This window comes from Pimephales promelas, chromosome 17 (genome assembly GCF_988280905.1).
Source record: "Pimephales promelas chromosome 17, fPimPro1.hap1.1, whole genome shotgun sequence".
Taxonomy (NCBI): Eukaryota; Metazoa; Chordata; class Actinopteri; order Cypriniformes; family Leuciscidae; genus Pimephales; species Pimephales promelas.
Window position 1 is genome coordinate 23,255,645 of NC_142785.1, and position 16,789 is coordinate 23,272,433.

At 36.4% G+C, this 16,789-nt stretch overlaps 2 protein-coding genes across 6 annotated transcripts; both read right to left on the minus strand.

Moving 5' to 3' along the window:
- Positions 1–546: 546 nt before the first annotated feature.
- Positions 547–13,826, minus strand: osbpl7 (oxysterol binding protein-like 7). Of its 5 annotated transcripts, none has more exons than XM_089122188.1 (23): positions 13,696–13,826; positions 10,507–10,732; positions 10,076–10,219; positions 9,932–9,985; positions 9,729–9,842; positions 9,059–9,214; positions 8,731–8,839; positions 8,528–8,646; positions 8,361–8,447; positions 7,226–7,376; positions 6,986–7,113; positions 6,244–6,336; positions 5,873–6,038; positions 4,781–4,891; positions 4,120–4,406; positions 3,464–3,601; positions 3,315–3,378; positions 3,141–3,219; positions 2,905–3,049; positions 2,654–2,804; positions 2,221–2,347; positions 1,584–1,706; positions 547–1,503 (listed from the first exon to the last, which is right to left on the minus strand). In XM_089122188.1, the coding sequence occupies exons 2-23, from the start codon at positions 10,636–10,638 to the stop codon at positions 1,395–1,397; spliced, it is 2,787 nt and encodes a 928-aa protein (XP_088978314.1). In that variant the 5' UTR covers positions 10,639–10,732; positions 13,696–13,826; the 3' UTR covers positions 547–1,394. The 5 variants fall into 5 exon arrangements, with proteins under 5 accessions (XP_088978314.1, XP_088978315.1, XP_088978316.1 ...); XM_089122189.1 differs by lacking the exon at positions 13,696–13,826 and adding an exon at positions 12,781–13,084; XM_089122190.1 differs by lacking the exon at positions 6,244–6,336.
- Positions 13,827–14,305: 479 nt separating this feature from the next.
- Positions 14,306–16,511, minus strand: mrpl10 (mitochondrial ribosomal protein L10). Its single transcript, XM_039664909.2, has 5 exons — positions 16,364–16,511; positions 15,714–15,883; positions 14,961–15,125; positions 14,739–14,883; positions 14,306–14,640 (listed from the first exon to the last, which is right to left on the minus strand). Exons 1-5 carry the CDS (start codon positions 16,401–16,403, stop codon positions 14,384–14,386), a joined length of 777 nt encoding a protein of 258 aa, XP_039520843.2. The 5' UTR covers positions 16,404–16,511; the 3' UTR covers positions 14,306–14,383.
- Positions 16,512–16,789: the final 278 nt, after the last annotated feature.

Below are 16,789 nucleotides of genomic sequence, written 5' to 3' on the forward strand. Positions count from 1 at the left end.
CATCTCAGATGCCCTTGAGGTAAGCTAAAACATATCAAAAATTAATTTCAATCCCTTTAACTGACAATAACTGATACAGAACAAATTTGTACTTTAAAGTGCAATTAAAGTGTTTCTATGTTAATTTAAAAGATGTGTAATTAATGCTCTTGTTTGGGTTTTTTTTATACACTGAAATGCACTGAAACGTTTGTTACTGTTGATGTGAACTGAAAATACTGAACAAATTGCCTGTTGCTGTCATATAGCAATCACTCCATTGTTTTTGGCTGACCCCTGGTGGACATTATGCTCCACGAATCTTTGAGAGTGTCAATGGCAGGTCTTTTAAGGAACCATTTTAGGCTATGTTCCCTCTGGCATCGTCATTGTCTGTTGAATTAAAAGCAACAATTTATAATAATATTACTAATAATAAAAGTGGTTATCTGTAGTAAGTTTCCTCAGCAAAGCACACTGAGCCTCCGACACAGCTGTTAAAATACTGTATAATAAACTATGTTTTTGGTTCATTCTAAATGTAATAAAAGACTCAACTATACTAAATTCATTTTCTTCGATTCTTTAATATTGTACATTTTATTGCGGTTTTAAATTGCTATGAAAGTCAATACTTGAAAGTGTACAAATATGCAATTAATACACTGATTTTCTTCATCCAGGCCTACACAAAATTGTCGTTTCTGATGTCACATTTCAAACTGTGAGTTTAATTCATACTTAAATGCCAATAAATATAATATCATTGACTAAAATTGTAATCTTACATTTTGTTACAAAAAAGGAGAAAAAAAAAAAGAAAAGATGTGCAATCAATCTAAGAGTGCCGAGGACAGATTTCAGGAATCGCCTTCAGTACAAGTCAACGAGAGCCTAAATTAGAGTTAATCCAGTTACCGGCAAATCCTGCTCAGGTTGAGCCGTGGCTTTGTAAGAGAAATAGTGTTCCTTTTATGAACTGGTGAGCCCTGAATATTACATATGATCAAATAATCCATTTACTTTATCCAGACTCTTGCTGTATCCACTGGCACATAAGTACTTGAACTGAAAGGTAATTTTACATTGCCCATAGAAATGTGCGCAATTGTTAAAAACTAAACATAACTCCAGAACTCGCACACATTCTCAATTCCTTTTTGGCTTATATTTTATCCAAACTGTCCACCAAGTTTGTGTCCTCAACCATCAAATAAATAAAAGTGTTCAAAATGCATCCCTCCTGTTGCCGTTTGCTAAAAGCATCATCCTTGCTCAATGGATTCGGTTCAGTACGAAAACCCTCAGCAATTCATCTTTGCTCCAAAATTGTTCTATAGTCTCTTAAAAACTGTGCAAACTGGATTTATCACAGGGATTTATTGTCCACGGTGTGTGGCTGCACTCTGTGTTCTTCACCATAAATCCAGGTTCTTAACAGTGGAAAATCCAGGATTCTCCCTGATCTTCCAATATGTTCCATTGTACAGCCAAACTTCCCTTCCCGCACCATCCAAAGATTTCCTGCAAGAAGGGGGGGACATTGAAACATTCCAGCTCTAATTCCTATGAATAAATCAGTTTGGGAGTTGATGTTAACTAACCTGAAGAAGCGAGGGATGTGCTCCTCTCCTTTCTTGGCCAGAATTTTCCTCCTTTCTCTTTGCTTTTCCTCTACCTCATCCTTCTTTTTATCAGTCTCCTGTATTTTCCCCTCCTCAAGAAGCCTAACAACACAGAGCACACTTAAAACAGATGCCCTAAAAACTATTTCACAGAGTTTCTATATTTTGTATATCAAAACAGGCGATCCAATTATTTCGGCTTCGTAAATCATTTCTTATCATCAGGCTCCAAAGACTCCTACATCCGAAATCGTATTCTCTCTTGAGTAGGTACTTATTTTAAATAAGAAATCACTTCACAACAGCTAAAAAAAAAAAAAAACCCAACAATGTGTGTCATCTGGATGGACTACATTCTTCATGTTGTCATTATCATGTGACCTACGACAAATCCTGTTCCGTGGCCTCGTGAGATAGTAAAGTGTCCATCGTATGCACACTTCAGAATCTCTACTTCAGAAGTAGTAGATCACCCATGTACTTTTTGCCTATTATTTTAGGAGTACTGTAAATTCAGACCTACTTCTGTTCTGTCACATGCCAACTATCTTAGGGAAGTATGTGATTTCAGTTGCAGCTTGCATCTATTTATCATTGTCTATTTTATGGGTCTCACCTTTGGTCAGGGCGCAAGCGTGTATCTGTAGGGGGCAGCAGGGGCTTAAGGTCAGGAGTCAGCTCATTCATCTCCATTGCAAAGCTGGAAAAGCCATAGTAAAGCAGGTAGTTCTTGGGCTGTGGATCTGTAATGGAGCAGAGACAACATGACAACATCTACCAACACAAAGTACATCTCTGATTTACTCGTTCTGTCAGACAGAACAGCCAAGAAATCAGAAGTGACCCGTTTTATGTTCCTAGAGCACAATGTCAGCTTGAATTAATGCAGAATGTGGACCAATATCCAAATAGGTATTTAGCATTCTTATAGCAAAAGCATTCTTAGGTTTCATTTAGAAATTAATCTCAGTACAAAAGCAAATTGGTTTGCAAGCAGCAGCTCGTGTGTTAAATTAAATAAAAAAAGGAGGAAATGCAGAAATACTCACTTGGCTTCCAGATGCACTGTGGATTGGGCAGGGTGTCACAGAAAATCCCCTCATGCCAAAATCCACCAAAACGATGGACGACATTACCAGTCTCATCAAGAACTTGACCCTGCACTTCGTTTTTGGAACCATCTGAACCCCAGTAACGTGACTGGGTGGGTAAAAAATAAACATTTTCTGCATTTGTACAAAGACTTCACCTATATGTACTCAAAATGAATCATATTTAAACAATTAAACACTGAACACACCTTGACAAATGTGATCTTACAGGTGCAGACCGAACTGTTCAGGTTGCGAATGACGACTTCGCCATAGTGCTCAAGGTATCGCTGCTGACTGAGGACATTGTGGATGCACGTAACCACTTTGTTCCATTCATAGTGGTCCCCATATCTAATGTACAGTATATCAAAGACCAATCAGAATTCCTCTAAAACATTATAAATAAAAAAGCCATCGACATCAAAGTCCAGCAGATACTTGCTTTTTTAGAGTCACATTCACCATCCCTGTTGGCATGATCTCCAAAGATTTGCCCCAAAACTTGTTCTTCCATCTCTGGTCTGCTCTCAGCATGCAAAATTAAAAAAAGAAGAAGAATGAGATTCAAATTTAAACATACAGTACGTCATGACATCACACAGGCCATAAAACATACCCTGCCAGAAGTTGAAATTCTCTGATTCTGCATGACATGCAGATATGGGTGGATGATGGGAAACCTAAATGCAAACACAAAACCACAGAGTAAACAACTGCTTGATAGCAAACATATCTGATGTTTGATCAGTAGTGACAATCACTTACCTGCTCACTAATGTAGCGGAAGCCTCTGTCCTCTCGGATACACTCAAATGTCTCTCCCAGGACTGGATTAAATGGTTTGTAACGGTTGCGAAACTGAGCCGTGGCATAGCCAGATATGGCAAAAGCAGCAATATAAACCTTTACAGAGACAAAACAGAAATTTGTACTATTTATAAAGAAATACACCACATTTGGGGTTGGTACTATTATTATTTTTTTTGTAAGACATTAATACTTTTAAGAAAATATGTATTAAATTGGCCAAAAGTGACAAAACATTTACAAAAGCTTTTTCTTTTGAATCCTGAAGACAATAACAGTTTTCAACCGTGATAATCACAACAAATTGTTCTTGAGCACCAAATCAGCATATTAGATTGAATTCTGAAGAATTGTGTGAAACTAAAGACTGAGCAATGATGCTGACAATTCAACTTTGCCATCACAGGAATAAATTACATTAAACAATAGAAAGCATTTCATCTAAATTGCAATACTATTTCACAATATTTCTGTTTTTACAATATCTTTTTTTATGCAGCCTTCAAAAACACAAAAAGTAATAAGTAAAAGTAATTGTTCATTATATAATTTAGTAAATCATTCCCTTGTTTGAATTACAGTATGCAGTTTTGCTAAATCTGTGTAATTATTACCATCCTCTGGTAGGGGTCATCAGTATGATTGGCAGAGTCCAGTAGGTCTGAGTATTCCAGCTCCTCACAGAGTCTCTGCAGCAGGCACACAGGTTCATTCAGAGCTGCTGGCATGGAGACACGGGACAGATCCTTTCCTATGTTGTTGTAAAGGATAGTCATCAAACCGACATGGCTGTTGTCAGGGCAGACAGCAGGCAGACTAGTACGGCCTCCGGTGTTCTTGATGATGTTCGATTTTGGTGGCGCCCTTGAAAGGCTGGCGCGGTACTTGCGAGTAGCCATTGCTGATGAGATAATAAAAAGGCAAAAAGTTGTAGCACAAACAATGTCACAGATTATATCAATTGTACACATACAGTACCATTTAAAATGTTTGTAGTTTTTTATTTATTTAAATTAATTAAAAAAAAATATTATTACAGTTTATTTAACTGTTTTCTATTTTAATAGTTTTTAAAATATAATTTATTCCCGTGATTGCAAAGCTAAATTCTCAGCAGTCATTAATCTTTTAATATGCTGACTTATGCTAAAGAAACATTTAATATTCAAAACCCAAACTTTTGAATGGTAGTGTATACGGACACCTAGTGTTGTCAAAAAACTCGGTACTTCGGTACCAAGTCGGTACTAAAAAAAAAAAAAAAAGTTACGGTACCAGCTTTTCTAGGTGCTATCGAATACCAGGTTCCAGTTCTAGACGCGCTGTCTGAAAGGTGCACTGTTGCGTCCTCTTCGTAACGCTGATATGGCTCTCTCTCTGAATCCACTTGTTGATACGAAAGGAGGAAAGAGCCACATATGGAAATATTTTGAATTAGGCTAATGTCACGTTGCCATAAAAGGCCGATTACATGCAAATTCGCAATTTCAAATATAGGCGCGAGGCAAGCGCGCTCATAATAAAAATTCGTTGCATAGCAACGACAGACGCCGCGTGAGAGCAAGCGCTTTGGAAAGAATAAGCACGCGTAAAAATATAATAAAAAACACGCGCGATTTGTGAACGGCTTCTAAAGTGCTTTCGGTGTAGTTTTACGAGTACATGAGCACAGTAGTATCCAACCGACACCAGAGTACTGGTATTAGTATCGACGCATCCCTATTTATGTCATTTAATGTCAGTGCCAGAGCTAGGCGTATTCTTGCCTTTATAACTCAGCAGGTTTAAAAAGCCTTTTTAAAATTAAATATGAATGCAGGTTTAGATTCAATAAAAGTACAGTCAAGTCAAATAAAACATGTTTTATCTCCTGTATAGTTTGGTTATGCTACAATAAGATAGCTACCATTCATCAACATTACTTAGTTCACATCAACACATTGAGTGAACAATATTTTACAACATTAATTAATGTTTGTAAATGTTATTTAATACAAACACTTGATTGTTCATGTTTGTTCACTTCATTCATTGTGCATTAAATAAATGTTAACGGATTAAAACTTTACAAACAACTTTAAAAATGTGTTAGTGTATACTATTGTTTATTTTAGGTCATTTTATCTAATCTTTTTTTCTAAAGTGTTTATAATACAAATGTACAGTTTCCATTCTTGTAACCATGATAAACACTTAAATGTATGTAAATTTAAACTAAGCTTTGGTACCGAAATTGGTACCGAGAACCGTGAATTTTTACTGGTATTGGTACCGAATACTGAAATTTTGGTACCGTGACAACACTACGGACACCTAAACACCACACTCATACGTGCTTACAGAACATTTAAATTTGTTTTCACTAACCATGAGCCTCATCAGGCTCTGAATTACTGGATCCGTCACTCAGGCCGGACTCATCTGATATCTCAGAAGAGCTCGCACACATAAGTTCATCACATGCATCAAAATACTCCGCCACTGAGTCAGCCACCGAGGGCACGCGGACAAGCGAACTACGGCCTGAGCCAGACTGAGAGAAAGAGACAGAAATGTAGGTGGTTAGAAACTGCAAATAAAAATATGAGAGGACAAAAGAGTCTGTTCTGTTTGACATATTAAGTAGGTGAAACCCATCAACCTGTAAACAGAAGAAAGAAGCAGAGAGTGGAGATGGAGGGGGAGAGAGACAAAAATAGGGAACAGGACGAGTAGGTTTTGGGTGGAATGTGACACACCTTTCTTTGTAGCACAGTACGGAAGGACTCATCTGAGGAGTTGGAGGACACCGAGAGTTTGTGGATTTTGGTATGACGGGAGTTAACATCTAACTAAAGACACACATACACACATCTATGCAGTAAAACATAACACAATAAACTTAAATAAATAAACCAGTGGTTCTCAACCGTTTTGACTCCTGATCCCACCATTGTACAAGATTCAAAAAGGATTTTAAAACCCTGTTTTAGATATATTCAATATAAATTTTTTCATATATATTAAAGCAAATCAGCACTGAAATATCTTGCTTTTTAGTCATTTTAAAGCTTGTTTTGTCTTCTTTTAAATGATTAGGGTCATCGTGGGGTCTCCTTAGAAGTTTGCAGAGGCCACCAGTTGAGAATCACTGCATTAAAGCATGTATTAGCATTAAAAGGGGTGTTAATAGGGGGTGCCCAATCATGTTCCAGGGGGGCCACTCTCCTGCCCAGTTTAGCTCCAACTTGACAACTGCCTGCAAGTTTCTAGTATGCCTAGTAAGACCTTGATTAGCTGGTTCTGGTGTGTTTAATTGGGTTGGAGCTGAACTCTTCAGGACTGTGGCCTTCCAGGAGCAGCATTAGACACATCTGGTATATAGCAGCGTATAGCACATTTATTAACAAGATGAAAGCTGAAGTAAATCTATCTTTGCATGCTTTTAAGAGAAAGCACTGCACCATGGGTCTTTCACAAAGTAACATAAGTCATTGTTACCTCAGCCAGGCTGCAGAGGTTATTGATCTGAGCAGAGGTCTGGTGAAGCTCCCTGCTAGACCAGGCGTTGTGCAGGCGTTGGCGCTCCTGAATGAGAGCCTCATGTGTAGTACGTAGAGAGGCATGGACTGAGAGGAAAAATACATTCAGAAATTCAGACTAATGCAGCAAATAGGCATAAACTAGGTGTAAATAAATAAATAAAAATCATTAAAAATCATTAATGCGCTACTCTCATACCTTTCTGGGCCATGGAGCAGATGTCTTGATGTAGTTTCTTGTCTTCTGATGAAATGGAGGCTGGTGGGGTCCCCTGGGTGAGGACATAATCAGGGATTGATGGGACGGAGGTTCCCAGGTGGGAAGAACTGGTCAGGTGGCTTGATGATAACTGCATTAAATGAGATGTTGATATTTAGGTTATACATCGGAGGCAGTAATCCACCATACATTCAGAAGCTATAGGACATTTGCAAAGACCAAACCATAATATACATTACCATTCAAAAGTTTAGGATCAGTCTGAATAAATTAATACTTTTATGCAGCAAGAATGCATTCAATTGATCAAAAGTGACATTTAAAGTATAATGTTACAAAAGATTTCTACTTCAAATAAATGCTGTTGAAAAATATGTAGCATGGTTTCCAGAAAAATAAAAGTAGCACAACTGTTTTCAACATTGATAATAATAATAAATGTTTCTTGAGAAGCAAATCAGCATATAAGAATGATTTCCTGAGGATCACTTGACACTGAAGACTGGCGTAATGATGCTGAAAATTTAGCTTTGCCATTAAAGGAATAAATTACATTTAAAATATTCTCAAAAAGAAAACGGTTATTTAAAATAGTAATAATATTTCTAAATATTTAAGGGGGTTTAACAAATAAATGCATCCTTGGGGAATATTAGAGATTTACCAACCCCAAATATTTTGAACAGTAGAGTACATTATACAAAATGTAAAAGGACCACATGGTTTAAAACTTTTTATAGCCGGTACAATGTGACGAAAGCTACAAAGAATTTACAAGAAATGTCTTGTGGCGACTTACCGATTTAGTAATCCCACGAAATGGCTTCATGTAAAAAAGGAGTTGACTAAATTACTTGGGGTTTTAAAGCTCTAATGCTTACTACACATCACAGCACAAATGCCAGGCTATTGTTTTCATAAATAAAATGCACAGATCTTTGGGATCACACTGCACAAGAATATGGAATAAATTCCATAATAGTTTCCAAACCTTTGTGGAAAACATGGAATAATCCCAATGGCAGGGCAATCCCTGTGGGCAAAGATTATAATTGCTCCCAAGACTTTTGGAAATATCCTAATATCAAAGAAAACGTGAACTGAGAAGCCTCACCATTCCAAGCGCCTCAACTCGAGACAGTGTGCGAGAGTGACCCCAAATCTTGCTAGACTTCTTCTTAGGCTTTTCAAGAAGAAGATTCTGTGGGTCAAACACATGTTGGAACGTTTACTCAAGTCATTCTGGTAAAGGCCTGCCTCCAGCCGATTCATTTTACTAACCTGCATGCTGATAATCCTCTGGAGGTCTCCGTTATTGACCAATTGGTTTGACTCTAGAGATTGCAACTTTTGGACCAGCCGTTGCAGCTCATTCAGCTCCATTTGACAACGTGTAAGCTCTGGAAAACAGCACAAATGCTACTCGTCTGAGCTTATGCATTCCTTTATTACCATTTCACTAGTATTTAAAAATACAACAGTACCTTGTGCACAGAAGTCAGGTTCTTGTGACTGTAGCCAAGCTGACACTTTCCCATTAATGGCAGGATTGACACACGGCAGACTTTCACCCACATTAGACACAGACGTGCCCTGGCATTGTGAGATTAATTTGTTACTTTCATCAGACATATAATCAATTAACTCACCGAAGCATCTATTAGTGTGCATTTACGGGTAAAACCACCATCTGGGACATGATGTCTAATCGCTAATTCTACTTGTTCCTAAATTGTGAGGACACATTCTCCTAATCCCTGGTGATTTAGAGGCAGGCCAAAGTGAAGTCAATGTAGGAAACATTTCACTCACCATGTCCTGCATGGCACTGTTTTTGTGAGATAAATGACTGCCATGGGACAGGGCCTGGAGGAAGCCATTGTGAATGTGCGCAGCTTCATTCTTCTTATACATCCTGTGGGCACTCAGCTTGGTGACCCATATGTAATATAATTCTTGAGTCTTGGCCTAGTTAGAAAGGTAAATCATCTTCAGTTTACATTTTTGGCAGTGATTTTATTTGATGAAATACTTAGCATAATACGTTTGTCGAAATATGTCCCTATAACTAATTATGGAATTCCAGCTGAACCTCTTTGACCTAAAATTGTTACATGTTCCCCCTGATATATAATATATGTATATATATTATGTGGATATTTCAATCATTTAACAACACATTTGCATGTTCATGGTTCTCTGATGTCAGTTAATGGTCACATAACATGCAAATAAACAAAATATTAAGTACATTTTTAATACGCATTTTATTTGCATTGTTTTAGTTTTTAATTGTATATTTTAATTGTTTAATTATTAGCTTTTCATCAACCCCCTGCAGGTCCCTCACAAACCCCAAGCTGCTTATGAACCCCAATTTGGGAACAACGGAACAACTATTTGAGTAGATGACGGGTAGATGAACTTAAGATAATATTAGCTTTAATTTCAAGCAATTAATGCCAGCAATACAGTGACTTACCTTCATGTGATACAGATTGTCTCCAGCATCCAGGTCTATACGTCTCGCTTTTTTGTTTACCGACATAACTGCGAGACTGACATCCAGTGAACCGTGCATTTTCCCTTTGGAGAACTGTTGAAAAAGTAAATCCCTGAATGTTTAAAGAGTCTGCATCCAAGATCTGTGGTTGTATGTAAGGGAAAAATAATTAGCATACTTACATCATGTGGGTTTTTTGTATATCGCAGGATCCCTTTATCCAAGACAAAGTATCTCTGTAAGAAAGTATAACTTTAAAGTCATTCAAACATTCTTACAACAACTACCTAAGGGAAAAAAAAAAATGTGTAACATTTTTCTCATACCTTATGCCAGCCTTTAAGAGGCCACTTTCTCCTCTTCATCAAGTAGCCTTCACAGATTCCTGGAGTGTTCGCATCCTGCATGTTTTCTCCAGTGAAGTTTACATCTACTGGAAAGTCATCCATTACTTCCCAGTCTTTAATGTTCTATTAGAAACAGAGTGGAAAAGGCAATCACAGTTATGTACATCAGGGCGTTTACCCATTTAAAATGTGCTACGTTTAATCCCTATGAACAAAATGTAACCACTGAGCTTGAACTATTGAAACTTGTCGGTTTGGTTAGACACTTGTTAGGAGTTGAGTAACTGGTTTCAGACACCTGAGGGAAAATCAATCGCAGACACCACTTGTAAGGAAAATATTTAGGCGTGTTCAAAAATCAGTTGAAGCAACCTGAGTTTGGGTGTTTATGTCAAGTAGATGGTACAAACCAGCCGTGAGTGTCGTGAGGATGCTGTGCTGCTGCTCCTGGAGTGTGTGGGCTTTTGCCAGCTACTAGACAACTTTTCCCCACCACTCGCCTGTGAATGGCCGTGGTCCACTGAAGACACGTGGGAGTCCATTTTAAAAATGTCTTCTTGTGCACTTAGTCGAGCTTGGGGTGAATATACGCTCCGCTAGAGGCTCCTTCTCATTGTACACTAGAGCACAATATGTCTGCAAAGGAAAGATTTTTCATTATTAGTATGTCTTTTTCATTTATTGCTTAGTCAGACAGGCATGTGGTAAGGGAAAGTTAATCATATACTGTATTTTGTAAAAGAGTTGTGTATTGACTTCCTTCAATTTTATACTATTCAAATTATTTTTTGATTATTTTGATTTTAGCACAGTGTAAATGTAAAAGCCAATTATTTCATTTGGCAAATAACAGGTTGTCTTTGTCAACATAATACATAATTGCCATTACATTTTAGGTCTGGTTTTGTGAAGTGAAACCCGATAAATTGCAAGGGTAGAAACATGGCAAAGATAACCAGCACTGTGACAGTAAATAAAAACAGAAGCAATATAGTGTACAGAGAAAACTCATCTAATTATGTTATCTAACATAGGGACGTAGGGATCTGCCTTAGCCAACGATTCTTGGGAAATTAACTTCTGCCCTTCGCTAAATCACACTAATTCATTTTACTTATAAATACTTTTCAAATGGCTTAGCGCACAAGGGAGCGTACAGTAATGCAAAGCAAGAAAACAAAAACAATACACTCATTAGTATGATGTAAGGAAACACCATTGTGGTGTATGCTTAATTACATACACTTATATATTATGTAAAAAATCTTTTTCTGGATCGAAAGCTGAATGAAATGTGGGTGTAACAGAAACCAAACCTGTTTACTAGAATCTTACATTGTCTTGACAACTATGACAAGCTCATACCTGCCCATTAAACTAGAATGAGGGCAAATGAGGTGTTTTGTAAACAGCTAAATTAGCAGTTGAGTAAAACTATTTGATTACAAAATTGTCAATATTCATACATAAAGGTAAACGTAATTTGAACTACATATTTTATAATGAGCTAACAATATTGTTGTTGATAAATCTAAAAGATTGTTTTAGATTCCCCCTTTTATGGAAGGCATAAGTGCAGTAACACATGCTCATGGATAGTAACCTCACACATGTAATGTTCCCTACGGGACAGGCTTAGCGTCATTACGATAATTGGCTTTGAATATCCCTTTTTAGCAGCCTTTAGCTTGAATAGCTTTTCACCGCAAGCAGGATGACAGGTCACAGGAAATATGATGTATAGCAGCAGGAAAACAGCATGACGTAGGCCTACACGGTTTGAATAATCATAATAACATAATTTTGATTTTATTGTAATTTATAAGAACTGAGCATATTTTTAAAAGCTAATGTCTGTTAAACAAATACACAGATTTAGTCAAAGTAGCCATTCCAAGTTGTCTATATAGAATACGTAAAGCACCATCAAGTGTCTTCAGAAGCCAAATAGTTACCAATACACTGTAAACATTTTATGTGTAAATAAAATTTAACTTTAAGATTACTGGGCTGAGAAGAAAACTGTACAGTTTAGTCTTACACTGTTTACCAAACATAAAAAAAAACATAAGATGCTTCTGGCAAATTTTTCAAATAGCCTACATAGTACAGTAAATGTCAATCTAAGCCATTAAGTTCTAGGATATGATATAAAACTTATGTTTGAACAACAGAACATCCTTTTTAGCTATTGTTAAAAGCTGTTGTTTTAAGAGTTAAAGGGATAGTTTACGCAAAAATGAGAGGTCTGTCATCAAAAACTATAATCATGTATTTCCTTTGCTGTACATATTTTGAGCAACATTGGTATGCTGCAAACTGTTGAAAGGCCCCTATCCATAGTAGGCCAAGTTTGTTTTCTTACTATCGAGGTCAATATGGACAACTGTTTGATTACCCATATTCTTCAGAATATCTTCTTTTGTGTTCAGCAGGCAAAAAAAGAAATTCAAACAGGTCTGTAATACTTGAGGGTAAACTATGACATATTTAAACATTTTGGTGAACTATCTCTTCAATGCTCAAGTTAAGTTTACCATTGTACTGATGAAGGCTGTGATCTTCCATACATAATTTCCACACAATGAAACTCACTTCCATTTCAGAAATACTTTTCAAATGTGCTACCAATCACCAGCATGTAAATCCAAAGTTTCTTTATGTACTGTAACTCATGCTCTTACCTGAGGTTCCTGCTCTTGGCCAGCGTGTGGTATATTTCTGAGTAATTCTCTCTAAGCGTCTGAGTTTCATGCTTCCCCATTTGCTTAAACATACGTTACACTTTCTGACAGGACAACCGGTTCAACCACTTTTTACTAAAACACAAGAATTCAAAAATCCTGTGCATACCAGAGCGATATATCATGGTCAGTTCCCAAACTATCCTCCACTGGTGACTGAACATCCAGCAAATCCACCCAGGGCTCCAGGCCAAATCATTATCCGCATTAGTCGTAAAAGCTGTCGGCATTAGTTACAGGCATGTCGGAGGAACTTTACTGACAGCCAGCCATTCAGATGCATTTCAAGCTGAAACTCTGCCATTACTTGATGGGATAGTCAACAATTTACTAAATTTCAAGTGGGTAACTCCCCTTGTTGGTTCATCTATGATCAGCATTTACATTTTATTTATAAAGCGGTTTTTACAAATTCACACGATTTTTATTGAAATAAGATCACATGTAAACCTGACCTAAAAAACACACAGCGGTGTCAGTGTCTAGAACTGAGACAAAAGTAACGAACCCGGGGTTGTATCAATAAAGGAATGCATGACCTACATTAACATGAAGTAATCCAGAGATTTAATCAGGATCCATGACCATAAACTAGTGTTTATTTTGGCTCTGGCAGTACAAATCCATGTTTTTCCTGGGTTTTTCACTTCAATGCACTTTAATGTGTTTAAATTTGCAAATTGACAATTTGAATAAGCTACTGGCGTAGCTTATTCAAATTAATTAAATAATCCATTAATGTAAATACGATTATTGAGGAGATTGGTGCTAGTTGTCACACTTTTTGTTCCACTCCAGTCCAGTGATAATTTATCAGGTTTCTTTTTTAAAGTCAAATTTGCTACAGTTACATACCTTAAACTATTGACAACAAAAATCTGTTGCATTTCCACCGTTGATGCTGAAGATGCGGCTCATTGAATGAGACCATAGACAGGCATGAAACGGAAGTTACGATTGTCTTTTCTTACCTATTGTGAGTGACGTATATCCGAGTGAAACGGCTTCTCGGACAAGAAACAAATATAGGGCGGGACAAGACTCGATTAAAGATTACGAGGCCACATTCATTTTAAAAAAGAAAGATGTGCACAAACAATTTAGAATGAATTCTGAAATATTCTGTTAAAACAAAAATTGTCAATTTTGATTTCATGGTGACGTTTCACAATTTTTGTTGTGTGGACATTTTGTGAAATAATGCCAAGCTATAGCCTATGGGGTAAATTGTCACAATGGAACAACCTGCCATTAAATAGCCTATTATTGGCTTTTAAGCAACACCTTCTCAGTAAAACAATTATTGATAGTATACATAATGAATTTTGATATTTATAATTGCTTTAAAATGACAAAATGAGGTAATATTTTATTTAAAAAAAGTTTTCTTACTAGGTGTTTGAAACTTCTAGAGAAAACAAACATTTGTTTACCTACAACTATGGCAATAAAAATGACCAAAATGCAACTTTAAATAATATCCTTTTATTATATGCACTTTGTCAATCATACACAGTTGTTCATCCATGTCTATTTGTAAAATTTAAGCAGCAGCTTCCAGTATTTTAGAAGCATCTTTATTTGTAACAGCATTTGTGGCGTCCACGGTGCCCTGCTGTTTCACATACTGCTGAAGGAGGGCAGAAAGATGAGCTGGATGGTGGCGTAGCATCGAGACAGTCTGTGAGGTCATCATGGTTAGTCCACCAACTAGCTCACCCTGGATAGTGGTCATAGATGGGAGTTTGGAGTATTTGAGAATACCTTGATAAGAGAGCAATGTGTTCTCTATACAAGCACCTGAAAGATAATGTTTCAGAAAGCCTTAGAGACAATACCAACTTTTTTGAAGCCTTTTATGAATGCAAGTTCATGTATATCATGGCACATTGACTCACCTATCAGGACCATCTGAGGACTGTGCCTCAGCGCCTGCAGCATCTCCTTAACTTTTGGCTCTTTACTAACAAATATGACAGTCTGGCCAACAAATAGAGGCAACATGTTACTGTAAATGCTGTTGTTGAGGAAAGACCTCGTCACCTGCAAAGAAACACAAATAAAATGTCACACAACAGTAGCTCACAACAGTGGTAATCATCACTAAAGCTTGGCATTACCTGGTTTGGAAAGAACTTGATACTGATATTGTGTTTTTTCAGTTTGTGTTTCAACTGCAATAGGTCCTCTGCATTGATTGCATTGTTTTGGACCACAGCAATCATCTTACACTCCTTAAACAAGGTTTCTAGGTTTTTCCGCAACATAACTGCCAGAGGACTTTCCTAAAAGAGAAGTGAGTTGATATATACATTAATGGAACACTTATACAATTGACTATATATTTCATAAAATATTGTATAATACATATTATATGTTGCTATTATAGTACTTTCACCATGGAAGCTTGTTTCCACCACAGAATACTCCCTTTTTTTTCCTCTCAATTACCATTTATTAGTATTCTGAGCAGAAAACAATCTTTCAGAATGGGACTTGGGACACTAAAAATGACACTCTTAAAATAATTATATTTATAATATAATGATAATATAATATTAAAGAGATAGTGTGGTAGTTGCCTGGACTGTCAAAAGAGGAACAGAGATCATTCAGAAATATCTTCATTTGCTTTTTGAAAATGAAAAGGTCTTACGGGTTTGGAATGACATTAGGCTGAGTTAATGATTACATAATTTTTGGATGAACTAATCCTTTATATAATAGTATATAATTATATATTATATAATAGTATATAAGTATATAATATTATATAAGTAAAAGTAATTAATTTCATCTAATTTTGACCGAATGATAATGCAACTAAATTCTTCCAACATAGATCATGTTCAGTAACTACTGCAATAATCAACCTCTTCAGTCTTTCGGACTCGTGGAGCCAGAGCAGCAGGAGGAGCTGCAGGTGTGGGAGGAATGTACTCAGTGACAGCCAACAGCTTCTGCTTGAGAAAATGTACTGGCTTTCTGTGACGAGTGACAGCTTTGGAGCCGTGACGAACACTTTGGGTTAATGGCAGCCATCCTGAAGGTTGACATAATATGAATATTGGTAAGAATAACATTAAGGCTACTATATAAACATTTATATTCATAATGTGATATAAATGTAAAAGATGCCACACATCATTCATGATTGTCATGATTAAAATATCACGTGATGTTCTCATGAAAATAAATACAGGGTTTTTGACGAAAATCCAAAGTGGCAGTATGCATTCATATCATTATGCTAAATTTAGAGTGATATACCAAATGACATTATGTAAACAGGAAAGAGTTGAACACACAAAAGCACCTAAAAATGTATTGCATTGTCCCTGATAGATGATGCTGCTGCTGCAGCTGTACAGTAACACAATAATAGCTCCATAGTGTATTTCCGCTGTAACTTTACAATGGGGTTCATAGTTTAAATTTAAATGGCCGATAACTGGTTGTTATGGATGGTATTTCTTTTGTAGGTCAAACTCAACAACACTGCAATATCAAAACAGAATCTTACCCGCTTTCGGGAGAAGTCTGCCACACAAGGTCGCTGCCATCTTTCTTGATCCGGATTTGACGTAGGACAAATTTGTTGTTTCGTGCCTACAAAATAAAAGTTGTTGGCTCTGTCATATACGTAAAAAATAATCATTTTATATGTCTATGGTTGTTCTGGTCATGTTTGAAAACACTTATAATTATACTTAAACGTAATAATACCCCAAAATCTATTTTGTATGTTTGCTTTTTTTTTTATGTTGTTTTTTTGTTTGTTTTGTTTTTTAAGTTTACACAAATATACAAAGTAAAAGTTACTTTTTTAAATCGGCTATTTTGAAAATGTCAAATAATTGTCGAATGTATAATTAAACGTATCAATATATTTATATTATTCATTTAAAAATATATATTTTTATACTTTTAAAACATGTTTTCATCATAG